General features: G+C 44.2%; 1 protein-coding gene across 1 annotated transcript in view; it reads left to right on the top strand.

The window, feature by feature from the left end:
- Window positions 1-3817: 3817 nt before the first annotated feature.
- The window catches only part of LOC311246504 (cytochrome P450 4B1-like), a gene marked incomplete at its 5' end in the record, with an annotated part of 30371 nt that continues 18500 nt past the window's right edge, over window positions 3818-15688 (top strand). Inside the window, 6 exons of the mRNA XM_084336654.1 lie at window positions 3818-3947; window positions 8625-8671; window positions 13809-13953; window positions 14706-14750; window positions 14887-15014; window positions 15167-15291. Of these exons, the coding sequence (XP_084192780.1) occupies window positions 3818-3947; window positions 8625-8671; window positions 13809-13953; window positions 14706-14750; window positions 14887-15014; window positions 15167-15291 (620 nt within the window). The remainder of the gene's footprint in view (window positions 3948-8624; window positions 8672-13808; window positions 13954-14705; window positions 14751-14886; window positions 15015-15166; window positions 15292-15688) is intronic.

The following is a 15688-nucleotide window of genomic DNA, read 5'->3' as shown; positions in this document are numbered from 1 at the left end:
TACTGTTCAGACAGGTGCCCGGTACTACCCATCAAGTTATCCAAGGCTATCTTGAGTAGGGCAAAGTCACTTTCGCGGTCACGTTCAAAGACTGGCAGTATCGGCTGTGGGATGCCGTAGGGAGAGGTAATCAGCATCTCTGATCCTGGGTGCTGTAAATGCCCCGATATAACCTGTGGCGGGGTAAGAGCCATGTGAGGTGCAGCAGGACTCGCGTTCTGGTATGGTGGGGCTGCAGTAGAGATGGTCGCACCGTAGGTAGGACTCTGGGTACTGTGTGTAGCTACAGAAGGTTCGTGTGAGGTCGTAGGTTGCTCAATTGGACCAGGCATGTTAGGAGCTGGGTACCATGACACAGGGGGAGCGGCAGAGCGAGACGTCGCCTGTGCTGGATGGTGCATCACTGGGGTGATGGCGGCTGGGTTAGCCGGCAGGGAATGCATGTTCTGTGGTATAGTAGGGAGTGCTAGAGGCACAGGGGCCACTACGTGGTGCTGTAGTCCAGGTGGTGGATAGGTCGGCTCAGATACTGCTGCGGGCACAAGAGGGGGTGCAGGGTGTAGGTGAGAGATGGGTTGATGCGGTGAGCCTGCGGGAGCGTTGGCAGGTGGGGCGTGCATCGCTGGTAGGGAGTATAAGCCCCGGGGGGACGATGCACCGCTACGTGGTCCCGTCTCGGACTCTTGAAGAAGTGAGGTGACAATTTTGGCTAATTGAAGTTCCTGCTCCTTCTTCTTAAGCCGCCTCTGCCTGTCGAGGCGTGTAGCGATAGCTTCTCTTGCATCTTGTGCTTCCTGCTGTATGCGCTGTAAGCGTTGGCACTCCAGGTCGGCGTTGCCGTCTTCTTCTACCTGGCGCTGTAGCTCCTCGAGCTCCAGGGAGTGGATGTGCTCCTGGAGGATAGCTTCCTGGACTGGTGAGAGAGCATGTTGTGTGTGTACGCTCCCGGATGAACGATGGGGACCAACGCCTGACCTTATGGTGGGTCTAGGAATTGACCGGTATGAGGACCTACTACCTTCGGACGGGTCCCTTGCCTCATTCGCCGGGCATGAGCGATGGGAGCAGGCACCTGACCTTATGGTGGATCTATGAGTTGGCTGATGTGAGGGCCTACTACCTTCAGACGGGCCCCTTGCCTCGCTCGCCGGGTATGAACGATGGGAGCCAACACCTGACCGCTCGCTCCTCGTAGATGGGTTCCTCGTCTCGCTATCCCGGCGCTGTGATGCGTGGGGTAGGGCCTTTGGGGGTTCATCTTGTGATTGAGTACGGAGTTGAGTACTAGGTTGAGTACTGGGTTGAGTACTGGATTGAGTACTGGATTGAGTACTGGGTTGAGTACTGAGTTGAGTACTGGGTTGAGTACTAGGTTGAGTACTGGGTTGAGTACTGGTTTGAGTACTGGATTGAGTACTGGGTTGAGTACTGAGTTGAGTACTGGGTTGAGTACTAGGCGGGGTGTTAGGTTGAGCGCTAGGTTGGGTACTGAGTTGAGTACTGGGTTGGGTACTGAGTTGAGTACTGGGTTGAGGTTCGTATCCCACTTCGAAGTCACGTAGGTGGCTTGGTAGGTGGCGCTCTCTCTGCGGGTGAGCGGTGGTCTCTGTGTTGTCCTGGTCTGCCATAGCGTCTTGAAGGAGCTCCATCCGGCTCGAAGGACCATGAAACGGAGGGCTAGGGCCTCCACAGGGTGCGTTTGATGGAACTGGCGGACACTATGGGGTTGTAACACCCGTTAAAGAATTACACAGAGGCGTGCTGCAGTTGATAGATTTCCAGGTGTGGTTGTCTACAGAGGAATACAATACAGTATACATTAATAACACAGTAGTGATGTACATAAACAAGAATATCCATTAGTAGTAGAGTGCAAATAGTAACTAGAGCATTCACTTAACCAGAGTTAATATACATAACCTACATAACCTAGGCAGGGAATTACTCCTTCAGTGCATGTAAACAGTATAGGTAGGTGGACTGTAAACCAGGTGTAAGATACATTCAGTTCACTAGGGGTAATGAGTGAGTTATAGTTATAGCTTAGGCTAGCTAACGTGCGTCTAAGCTAGCCACGCAGCTCAGCAGCATATCATAGGAGGGGGAACGTAGGTTGGCTAACGTGTAGCTAAGCTAACGGCGCTGTGTTTCAATAACGGGGGGAATGACGTCAACAGGAATGGATCAGCGGGGACGCACTAAGTACAGAGTAAAATGAATGAACGAACTAAACACAGGTAAAGTACTCACGTTCATTGACGCACACGTTATCCCAAGGGGACAGGGTAAACTACTACAGCACGTCGTTAGACGGTAACACTGAGACCGGCTCGCTCACGTTAAAGGGGAGGAACTCTAGAGGACCGGTACAGAACAAAGTAGTCGTCAGACAATAACACTGAGACCAGCTCGCTCACATTAAAGGGGAGGAGCTCTTAAAGGGTCAGTACGGAACAAAGTAGTCTTATTAGCAGGGCTTTCCTACAACTAGAGAACATAAAACACTTGGTCACACACCACCCAGTACTCAAATACTACGATCTCAAGGAAGAGGTCACCCTCCAGTGTGACGCCAGCGAGACAGGCCTAGGAGCAGTCCTCCTACAACATGGACAACCTGTAGCATTCACCTCCAGGACGCTGACGCCCACAGAACAAAGGTATGCACAGATAGAGAAGGAATGCCTAGCCATTGTGTTCGCGTGCGACAAGTTCGACCAGTACATACATGGCAGAGACTATATCACAATACACACTGATCACAAACCACTGGAAATTATCTTTAAAAAGTATTTACTTTCAGCACCCAAGAGGCTACAGAGGATGCTGCTCAGACTACAGAGATACCAACTACAGGTGATATACAAACAAGGCAAAGACCTACATGTGGCCGACTTCCTATCCAGGGCGCCACTACCCAACACGGTGCACACAGAGATGCAGACACCAACCACGATCTACGCCATGGGCCTCACTACGAAGGAAATAGAACACGTAGAGCACGCAAGTAACATCAACATCTCCACACAGACGCTGAAAACCATCAGAACTCAGTCAGCACAAGACCCAGTGTTTCAAACACTACAAGCGAGAGTCATCAAGGGATGGCCAGAGTACAAACAGGACGTAGGCCACTTACTACATCCATTCTGGACCTACAAAGAGGAACTCACGGTCGAAAATGGACTTATTTTTAAAGGGGACAGAGTACTCATTCCTACAGTGTTACACCCCATGTTCTTATCAAAGATTCACACAGGCCACTCAGGCGTAGAAGCCAGCCTCAGGAAAGCCAGAGAGACCGTCTTCTGGCCAGGCATAACGAACGACGTAAAGAACTTTGTCAATGACTGCTCCACATGCAACGCAGTCCAACGAAGACAATTGTCAATGACTGCTCCACATGCAACGCAGTCCAACGAAGACAACAAAGGGAAACACTGATTCCCCAACCAATCCCTCACATCCCATGGTCAAAGGTGGGAATGGACTTGCTCACAGTCAACAAGTCCACATACCTCATCATGGTGGATTACTACTCAGATTACTGGGAACTAGACGAGCTGGCAGACTACACATCATCTACCGTTATGGAATGCTGCAAAAAGCACTTCAGCAGACATGGAATCCCTCACATTCTGTTCACGGACAATGGGCCTCCGTTTTCAGGAATAGACTTTCAATGTTTTGCGCAGGAATGGGATTTCAGCCACAAGACATCATCACCCTACCACAGTCAGAGCAACGGCAAAGCAGAGGCGGCAGTGAAAATACCAAAGACTCTGCTGAAGAAGACCATCCTGGATGGAGAAGACCCATGAAAAGCCATCCTGGCATGGAGGAACACTCCAACAGAGGGTCTAGGGAGCTCTCCAGTGCAGAGACTCATGTCCAGGAGGACACGGACACTCCTGCCCACCAGGGACACGCAGATGAAGCCCACCGTGGTGAGGAATGTCATTGAACGGAAGCAAGCCAAAACAGTGACAATGAAACGCCAATATGACACACAAGCACGGGACATGCCTGTGATCATCCAAGGACAAACTGTGAGAGTCCTGCTTCACCCCAAAGACCCAGACAGTAGATGGTCACTCGGAACATGCATCGATCAACACAGTTGAGAGCGTTGAACAATGTTATTACAATGTTAAGAGTTTTCATCAAAATGTTAGTGATGTATAAGTTCAAGGTTAAGGGCATAGGAAGTTATCATAACCCAGTAGTACACTTTGGAGTTAATCTAAGTGACACAGATGTGGGTAGTCTAAAAGACACATTTATGCTTTCAATTTGTTATGTAAAGAGAGATGTTACGATACCTCCACCAGGCCAGGAGAGGGCGCTCTCCAGAGAGGCGAGTCATATGTAGAGGCTGTAGAAGGAGACGGAAGGATATGCATTGTATGCTAGTAGCTGGACTTGATGCGAGTGTTCAATAAAGTACTCAACTGAATACCATCAGTGTCATACTTGATAGCGAACACCAAACACTGTATTTGCAAATCTGGTATGTCATAAATGTATAGATGTAGCAGTACTGTCTATCTGTGTCGTGTGTGTCATATATGTTATGATGAATTGAAAATGGGGGACCCTGATGTAAACAAGACGAAATTCTTTCTCTGGTCTGCATCCCCTTATGTAATTGAGCTGTACTATACTGTACCCATTCTGCAATCTGTTAATAAAGTTTTCAATCAATCAAACAAAGGTCTGTCCCATTGTATACCAATCAATGGGATACATTGCATGTTGACCTGCATTCTTTCAAATGTATATAATTAATCATTAAAACAGATGTGTAACAAATAAGAAATACAAATTCCACAGAAGGCATTAAATAATTATTATTATTTTTTTTTTTTTTATTGGTCTTTTTCCCCCTCCATTTTCCTCCGATTTTCTCCCATCCCAATGTTAGTCGTATGCCAATTCCCAGTCCCTTCCTGGTTGCTGCGCACTTACCCCCCACAGTCAGATCATCTGGGAGAGTGGAGGCTACCACGTGCTTCCTCCGACACACGTCCAGCCAATCACCGCTTCTTTTCACCTGGCAGCGCGGATTCTCATTGAGAGGGCGTAGCGTGTGGGAGGACCACACTATCCCCCTCACGTCCAATCCGCGCTTAGCAGGCGCCCCGACCGAACTGTAGGAGTCGCTGTTTACAACGACCCGGACCCACCCCGCCAGCTTCTCCCACCCTCTGATACAGCCAATTGTATCAGTGCAGACGGCCAGCCAAGCTGGTGACAACCCCGGAGCTGTGAGCTGGATTCGAAGAGGCAAATCCAGCTCAGCTCCGGGGCTGGTGACGAACGCAATCTCCGCTCGGCCACCTAACCGCCTTAATAATTATTATTATTTTCAATCATTTCACAATAATTGCATAATGTGTTTGAATATCTGAGTAATTAAAGTAATTATACATTTGTCCAAAATAGCTGGTTCAGATATGGTTAAGCAGCTGCCCTGTGATCAGATGAATCCATATTATTTATTTTTCCGACATCAAATGCGTAATTTCTTATCGTACAAATATTGTCATATTTATTTTAATTATGATTAAGTAATTAATTCCAAGGAGGCCTGTAGCGTTGACGTGAAGGAATCACTATGAGAACACAGTCTGTCAAGTTATAATGAAATTTTAAATTAGTCAATCAATCATGAGATTTGATCGTGGCTGAGAGCAGATTTAAGAGTGCTCCTCAGCACTCTTAAATCTGCTCTCAGCCACGATCAAATCTGATCTCAGTAAAATTTGGGGACTCCCACTCCCAGCCCTAATATGTCTTAAATGGGCCGAAATCTGGCTAAGACGAAATTTTTTGTCGTAACTTCGTTCGGGAATGAGACCCACTATCTCTTCATACCATATAACCCCTGTACTCTGTTGCCTACAGTATACTTGCCTATGCAGCTGTGACCGCGTCCCCGACCGCCAAGAACCGTGGTGTTGTCCTCGACGACCAGTTGAACTTCTCCGCTCACATCGCAGCGACAACCAGAACCTAGTAGGGGCGACAGTGGCTCAGGAGGTAGAGCAGTCGTCTGGCAATCCGGAGGTTCCCGGTTCGATTCCCGATCCTCCCGGGCAGCGTGTCGATGTGTCCTTGAGCAAGACACTTAACCCCTAATTGCTCCCTATGAGCAGGTTGGCACCTTGCATGGTTGCCTCCGCCGTCGGTGTGTGAATGTGTGAGTGAATGTGTGAGTGAATGGGTAAAATGTGAGTAACAAATTGTAAAGCGCTTTGGATAAAAGCGCTATATAAAAAAGCAGCCATTTACCAACCTGCAGATTCCTCAGAAGGACAAACATCAGTCTTCCTTCCTGAAAAAAGAAGCCACCCAACTCCTCGTCCAATCAACAGTCATCTCCCGCCTCGACTACTGCAACGCACTGCTTGCTGGCCCCCCGGCCACTGCCACCAAGCCTCTTCAACTCATTCAGAACGCAACGGCCCGCCTGATCTCAAACCTACCGAAGTCAGCCCATGTCACCCCACTTCTTAGGGACCTGCACTGGCTCCCCATTGCTGCACGAATCCGCTTCAAGGCCCTCGACCTGGCATACCGTGCGGCAAAGGGAACCGCTCCCGCCTACCTCCGGTCAATGGTCTCTAACTACACACCCTCAAGACCCCTACGCTCTGCATCTTCTGGCCGTCTCAGACCCACTCCTATCCGAGCTCCGGGAGGGTCATCAAGGAGAAGCCGCCTTTTCTCAGTCCTTGCCCCACAATGGTGGAATGAACTGCCCATCCCAGTTAGGACAGCCGAAACATGTCCAATCTTTCGCCGTCGACTAAAGACGCACTTCTTCAACCATTATCTGAAATAAAATTAAAAGTCTAACCCTAACTAACCTTACTGTCATGCACTTGTCCTAATAATAACCTACACTGTAGCACTCAACACTTTGATGAACATTGTTACTGCAGCTGATAGAGTTGTGCCCTTCCTGATGACTTGTCATACAGAACTTGTAAGTCGCTTTGGATAAAGCGTCAGCTAAATGACTAAATGTAAATGTAAATGTATACTTAAGGCTCTGTTGTCTATACTCAACCTATACCATATGAACTATGAACTCTGTTGCCTATAATCAATCCATACTCATCTACCGCCTAAACTGTTTTACACTAGTTAAACCACTGGTTAGTATAATTTATTACCGTAGTATGGGGGTGGGGGGAAATATCGATACGTAGTAGTATCGCGATACTTTGCGTAGCGATACTGTATCGATACAGGGACGCCAAGTATCGATATTTAAATATTTATTTGAAAAAAAAAGATTGTATAAGGAAGTTGCATTGTTCATTTCAATACCTGTAATAGTACAGTAGTCCACACACACGCACACATGTGCATTCAGTTAAGTTGGAATATGACTGTAATACAAACAGTTCAGTTTGTCAGGTAGGCCTACATGCAACACAGATTACAGTGTTTACATCTGTCTGCTTGAGAAAATACCATGTTCTGCAATAAAAATGATTGAAGTGAGATGAACAGACTGAACTTTATTTTATTAGATAAAACATGTTGACAAAGTTTTACTTTGCAGTTGAAAAAAGGTAATACATCGCAATATATCTCAATATTAATATCGCAATACTCAGCATATCGCAATATATTTAGTATCGCAATACTATCGTATCGTGATAGTATCATATCGTAAGGCCTCTGGTGATTCCCACCCCTAGTAGTATATTCATACTTATACTCCACATACTGTATGCACATGCTATAGTGCAATGCACTTTACTACTTTGCATTCTCGTTAGATGCCAACTTAATTTCATTGTACTCTGTACTTGTATTTATGAAATTACAATACACCCAATCTCATCTAATCAATAGTAAACAATAAATCTAAAGTAATTCAACTGTATACGTTTTTACCTATAGGTTCTGTTATTAGATTGCTTTACCCTGAACACAATAGAGAATCAATGTTTGACATCTGAAGCTTTGGTAATAAGCATGATTTCCAAGTTCATAATGAAACAGGAAGTAGTTCAACAGCCACCCTGTGGAAAACCCGAGCTTTGACTGATTGTGATGCATGTAAGGCAAAAGTGTCAAAGTGTTGGTGATTAGTGATGTTTAGACCATAGACATAGGATATAATCAAAAGAGTAAGGGGCAAAGACATCACCACCATTCTGATCAAGTGTCTAATATTATATTACTGAAAAGTGAAAAACCCTTTCTCATGATTTCTTATCAATAATTTCAATTCCCTTCATTACTGTGACTTGCTGAATGCCAAGTGTCATAAAGTCCTGCTCTGAGATTATTATGGCAGCGGTGGCCTAAAAATAAGAGAAGCTGCTTTGTGACCGGAAGGTCGCCGGTTCGATCTCTCAGACCAGCAGAAGAAATCTGCTGCTGGTGGGGCGGGGAAGTAAATTAATAACTCTCTCCCCTCCCTCAATATCAACCTCTGAAGTGACCTTTTTTTCTTCATTCTTTTCAAACATGGTATTTCTGTATCATCTGTGGCAGCCATGCAGAACATTGTGGCCATGTAAGTTCTTATTCGTCAAGGTAGACCCAAGAGAACCTTCATGTAAGTTCTTATTCCTTATGAGAACCTGTGTCCCCATCAGGGTCAGAGTCATATCAGAGTTCTCACCCCTCCCTGTGTTGCATCAATGTCAGGAAACATGTGGTCCGGGGTCCCATGTCTCACGGGTAGTCTCCCCTTCCCCATGTGAACTATGAGTCGTTCTCGCACTGCAGGTATGGTATGATAGGTTAGGGCCCTAAAGAAGAGGGATGTTTTTATTTATAACACCCCTGTTATCATTGGGGTCAATTTACAACCTTCATGTAAGTTCTTATTCAGCTAGGTAGACCCAATATAACCTTGTGAATGGTTCTGCCAAGGGTTGGTCAGCAATGTATGTATTATTTCCAAGTAGAATAGTGAGTTGACCTCTGGCAGCAGGCCATGGCAGCCAACTTCTCCATCTCTGCTCTCATGATAACTTCACTTCCTCTCCTATGTTGCGTAAATTACCAATCCTTACGGGAACCTGTGTCCCCACCAGAGTCCGAGTCATATCAGTGTTCTCATTCTCCCTGTGTTGCATCAATGTCAGGAAACATGTGGTCTGGAGCCCCATGTTGCGGGAAATATCAGAGTTCCCCTTCCCCATGTGAACTATGAGTGGTTTGCTTATTATTTCATTACTTTTCCTAATTTAATGAGGACAAATGGGTAAACATTCAATTTAATGAGGAGGTACTACCTGCAGTGGAAAACGAACGAAGTACCAGTACCAAAAGAGAGTATACAGTCGAGTCGTATGTACCATGCAGTGGAAAAGCGGCATAAGGGAATATGATTATCAAAATGGAACTACGCTGTTTTGGGTATAATGGATTGTTAAAGTGAATGCATTTGAAAACAAAAAACAACCAATGAAAATCTATTTTAGAGTGAAGTGGTAGCAAGTTAAGGGTTATCAGAATCAGAATCATGTCTTTATTGCCAAGTATAAACTTGCACATACAAGGAATGTGTCTTAGTCTTTTGGTGCATCAACATTAACAGACAATTAAAGTAGAATACAATGAAATGGAATATATAAACGAAATGATAATATACACGTGTGTGTGTGTGTGTGTGTGTGTGTGTGTGTGTGTGTGTGTGTGTGTGTGTGTGTGTGTGTGTGTGTGTGTGTGTGTGTGTGTGTGTGTGTGTGTGTGTGTGTGTGTGTGTGTGTGTGTGTGTGTGTGCGTGTGTGTGTTTGGGTGCGTGTGTGTTGTGTGTGGTAATTGCTAATTGTATTGTATCATATGTTGTGTATTGTAAATTGTATATTGTACTTGCTGAAATATATGTAATCTTGCCATTAGTTATTTGATGGGGGATGGATAAGCCTTGCTTCTTCCATCTCCTTTTCAAACAGTATACAGATTCTGGCTTTTTAGGGGGCGAGGAGAACACTCGGACGAGGAGCGGCATGGTTGCAGGCCTCTTATCCTGACTCGGTGATGGTGAGATGAGTCTCTGGTGTGTAGACCGGCCCAGGTAGACAGAGTGGTGATGAGGTGGAAACAGGAAAGAAGCCCATATAAGGGCGTGGAGACCTGCTGCCAGACAGGGGAGAGGAAGGCCCTGGCTGTGGCTGTAACAATTTTTTTTTATTTATTTCTTTTTATTTTTTGTATCTCTCTTTCTCCGATTTTCTCTGTTTTCTCCCCGTCCCAATTTAGTCGTTGTGCCAATCCCCCCCCCCCCCTCCCCTACCTGGTTGTTGTGCGAATGTTCTCCTACTGGTCGGTACAAGGGAACCCTGAAGTATCCGCACGCTTCCTCCGACACGTGCGGCGACAGCCAGTGGCTCTCTTCTCACCTGGCAGCGAGGGCTCTCATTGGTGAAGTGTAACGCGTGGGAGGTCACGCTGCCTTCCTCAAGTCCTGCCTCCGCTGAGCAAGCGCCCAGACCTGACCTGTAGGCGTCGCTGTCCACACCGCCAGTTTCCCACCCACGGCTTCCCTCCCCCTAACCCAGCCAAACGAGTTAGTATAGCGATCAGCCCAAGCCAAGGCAATGCTGACTCCGGGAGTCGAGACCGCAGTCTCTTGCATTGGTGACGAGCGCAATCTCCGCTACGCCACCTGGCCGCTCTGGCTGTAACAATTCTGAGGTATTCTGATATATGATATCACCATAATCAATAATAGGAAATAAAAGCTGCTGAACAATACATTTTCTCACTTTAAGAGTAAAACAATTAATTTACCTGTATAGTATTCTAAGACTGGCATTTACTTTATTCCTAATATGAGACCTAAAGGACCATTTAGAATCAAACCAAAGACCCAAGTTGACATTTGTCAACTTTAATAAGTGGAAACCCATCATTAAAAATAATAGTTAAATTAATTTCAATCTTTCAAAAATGTTCTTATGTACCCCAGTTGCTATTGCATGTACATATTTGTGTGTTATTACACGTATATGTACATACATACCAACTATTTATTTTACATGATGTTTTTAGTTTTGTTCTTGATTTATTGTGATGTTTCTTCTTGATTTGTTTAAAGAAGATGTGTCCGGTCAATAATGTTGCCTATTTTTATTTGGAAGATGTCATATTGGGCCACCTATATGGGGAACATTGCAATACTATCATGGGCTCCATCCACAGTGAGCAACACTGACATATTGAGCCACCTACTGTATATGGGGAACATTGCAATACTATCATGGGCTCCATCCACAGTGAGCAACACTGACATATTGAGCCACCTACTGTATATGGGGAACATTGCAATACTATCATGGGCTCCACCCACAGTGAGCAACACTGACGTGATACTCCATTATAAATGGTTTGTGCGTAATTATCCTCCAACCTACAACCTTCTTGTCTTTGAAGCATCCAGTAGATGCGCACAGCCTCGCCGAGATGTCAATAGTTGAAATTGTTAAGAAAATGACTCCATTTCCTCTGGATTTGCCTCGCATTCATCACTTGTTTGCACTAGTTTGTCTAGTCGCTGTCATCTTTAAAATCACTAAACTGGTCATCAAAAGAAGGCAATGGATTCGACATTTCGAAGATTTTCCAGGACCACCGTCCCACTGGCTTTTTGGACAAATGGATAAGGTAATGGGACTGCAACATTGTTGAGCTGCATTTTATCAGACTTTATCAGACAGGTATTAGGCCATGTCCACACTAAAACGGTTTTGGTAGTTTTAGGCAAAGTATTTGATCGTTTGCAGGCCATGTCCAGTCCACACTAAAACGATTTTGGTAATTTTAGGCAAAGTATTTGATCGTTTGCATCGTTCTGCCACACGGAACTGCATTCTGGCAGCCTGAAGACGGTACTTATTGATACCAGCCTCCAGAGTGCGCAATTCTGAAGACGATTTCGTGTTTACGGAAAACTTTTTTTAAATGAAAACGAAACAGACCAAAATTGTTTTAGTGTGGACATGACCTTAGAGTATAGGCAGCTTGTGTATTTAATTAATTGGAAACATCAACTGCACCAATGCTACTAATTTTTTTTTAGAATTCTGTGGAATTCATGTCCCGTATGCAGCCTATTATTTAAACATATACGTTTTGATTATACTCAAACACATTTACACACCGCGTGTCGCAAAATGTAATTTGTATTCAAGCATATGTTAGAATATTGCATGCAGAATTGTTTGCCCAAGGTTTGGTGAAGGTTTTTCTGCCATTTTCAATGTAATGATGGCTCATGCACTTTGTCTCTACTGGATATATTACATACAATGTAATGATTGGGTATTTTTGTCCCTCTGTTTTGTTCATAACATTCTAAAATAATTCCAGAATTTGCAGGAGTGTGTTTAGCATTAAAGGACCACAAAAGTGTAATTTTCACTTTCATTTTCAATCAGAGATTGTCCACATTGCTGTTGTCTTTATACCTGTATCACTGAACATATTAATATTACAACTCTGTACATACATCTTATTATCACTATTCAGTAGTAATAATTTATATAATGAATGCCCAGTTTAATCGCCTACATTGTATATTACTATTGCACTTTCACAATCACAAGGGTGAATTAGCTATGACTAGTGACGTTCACGTTTCATTTAATATGTGTCCACACCTTTTTAACACCAATGGCAGTATGAAAAACATACTTTGTTAGGGATCGTGTTGGTAGAGGACCCAATAGCAGAACAGAACAGGTGAGCACAGGCAGATAGGCAGACGAGACGTGGAGCCAGGGGTGAACTTGAAGTGTAACAAAAATAGCTTTACTTCGAAAAGGAGCAGTAGCAACAAACAAAGGATTCTCCAAAGGACAAGAACAAAACTCAGCTACAAAATAAACACTAACCAAAAAACCGAACTGTAAATGCAAAAACAAGGAAAGTAACAAAACAAACACTAACACTGGGAACACTTACTATGAGGCAAAAACTGGCTCACGGGAGACAGGGTGAGACAGAGAGCAAAGCAACATCAAACAGCAAACAGGAATCTCAAACATTGAACCCACAAAAAAGGTTAGGGAACACACACCAGATATAGGGGGAACAATTAACACTAGAGAGACAGCAGGGCAATTAGCAAAACGAGACGCACATGAGAGGGAAAGCAGAACTAACACACAGGGCTACAGGAAAACACAAGGCCAAACACACTTGGGAAATAAACTAGACTAGAACACAATACAACACAGGGCTAGAAAAGAACATATGAATATACTGGGAACACACAGAACAAAAGACTGAACACTAGACAGAGTAAACATAACAATCAACAAGGGAACAAGAGACAAAGTAGCAGGGGAAGGGCACAGAGAGACATGTAGACATTAAAGATACACCAGTGCACCAGGAGGGTATGCATGAGGGAGATAAGGGGAAGTTCAGATGAATTTCCAGCAGGGGGAGGTACAGATGGGAAATGTCTGTGCAAAGGTGGGGGTAAATGTGGGGGTTGTTGAGGAGTACAGACAAGGGGGAAGGGTCCTAGAATAGGCGGAGGAATATTGTTCATGAGTGGAGGGAGACCATGGGAGAGAATGTGAAAAGGTGGGGGCTCTTGAGGAGTACAGACAGGGGAGAAAAGTCCTGGGAATTGTGGACCCTTACACACTTCATCCAAAAACCAAAAAAAAATCCATCCAACGTCCAAAAAACGAGTTAAAGACAGGGACAATCTCTGGTAATGGCCAGAAGTAAAGATTACACTGGTATGGTCCTTTGACGTAAGAGATAAAGGACCATGGATTTTCAGGTGTAAATAACCTCTCTCTTTTGTCTTGCAGTTTAAACGAGATGGCACAGATTTGCAGATGTTGCTGAACTGGGGGAAGCAATTCCCTTACACTTTTCCACTGTGGATTGGTCCTTTCGCTGGATACCTCCACGTTCACCACCCAGATTATGTGAAAACCATACTGGCCTCATCAGGTGTGTGTGTGTGTGTGTGTGTGTGTGTGTGTGTGTGTGTGTGTGTGTGTGTGTGTGTGTGTGTGTGTGTGTGTGTGTGTGTGTGTGTGTGTGTGTGTGTGTGTGTGTGTGTGTGTGTGTGTGTGTGTGTGTGTGTGTGTGTGTGTGTGTGTGTGTGTGTGTGTGTGTGTGTGTGTGTGTGTGTGTGTGTGTGTGTGTGTGTGTGTGTGTGTGTGTGTGTGTGTGTGTGTGTGTGTGTGTGTGTGTGTGTGTGTGTGTGTGTGTGTGTGTGTGTGTGTGTGTGTGTGTGTGTGTGTGTGTGTGTGTGTGTGTGTGTGTGTGTGTGTGTGTGTGTGTGTGTGTGTGTGTGTGTGTGTGTGTGTGTGTGTGTGTGTGTGTGTGTGTGTGTGTGTGTGTGTGTGTGTGTGTGTGTGTGTGTGTGTGTGTGTGTGTGTGTGTGTGTGTGTGTGTGTGTGTGTGTGTGTGTGTGTGTGTGTGTGTGTGTGTGTGTGTGTGTGTGTGTGTGTGTGTGTGTGTGTGTGTGTGTGTGTGTGTGTGTGTGTGTGTGTGTGTGTGTGTGTGTGTGTGTGTGTGTGTGTGTGTGTGTGTGTGTGTGTGTGTGTGTGTGTGTGTGTGTGTGTGTGTGTGTGTGTGTGTGTGTGTGTGTGTGTGTGTGTGTGTGTATGCGTGCGTGCTGTCTCATCACATCTGATTCATTCAGTTATTCAAATGGAATACAATATAGCCAATATCTTTTTGTAATTTGTCAACAGAACCCAAAGATGACCTGACATACAGGTTTCTGTTACCATGGCTCGGTGAGGCTGCCTATCATATTTACAAAAGCCTATTACAGAGTTGCTCATAAAATAGAGATCAATGCTGACCATGAGATACACATTTTTATGATATTTTAGATATTAATTTCTCTCTCCTTTCTTTCTATCTTTCTAGGGGATGGTTTGCTAGTGGCAAAAGGCCAGAAGTGGTCTAGTCATAGAAAACTCATAACCCCGGGCTTCCATTATGAAGTTTTGAAGCCTTATGTAAAACTGATGTCAGATTCTACAAAAACTATGTTGGTATGTTCTTGACTTTTATTATTATTATTATTTGATGCATTATTGTCAATGAATTGAATTTTCTTTTGACAGAATTAATACGAACAGTGTATGGTTGAGTAATTTCTAGAAACTTCTTTGGGTCTCCTGCCTCTGTTCTTCCTCTCTCCCAGGACAAATGGGAGGGTTACGCCAAAACCAACGAATCATTTGAATTATTTGAACACGTGAGCCTCATGACACTGGATAACATCATGAAGTGTGCTTTTAGCTGCAACAGCAATTGTCAGACGGAAGGGTCAGTAGACGCCATGCCTAGATTCTATATTTCCTCACTATTAAAAATACAGAAATCTATCTATCTATCTATCTATCTATCTATCTATCTATCTATCTATCTATCTATCTATCTATCTATCTATCTATCTATCTATCTATCTATCTATCTATCTATCTATCTATCTATCTATCTATCTATCTATCTATCTATCTATCTATCTATCTATCTATCTATCTATCTATCTATCTATCTATCTATCTATCTATCTATCTATCTATCTATCTATCTATCTATCTATCTATCTATCTATCTATCTATATCTATCTATCTATCTATCTATCTATCTATCTATCTATCTATCTATCTATCTATCTATCTATCTATCTATCTATCTATCTATCTATCTATCTATCTA

This window comes from Notolepis coatsorum (assembly GCF_963971535.1).
Source record: "Notolepis coatsorum genome assembly, chromosome: 19".
Taxonomy (NCBI): Eukaryota; Metazoa; Chordata; class Actinopteri; order Aulopiformes; family Paralepididae; genus Notolepis; species Notolepis coatsorum.
Note: the sequence above shows the minus strand (reverse complement) of the source record. Positions and strands in the feature narration are given on the sequence as shown.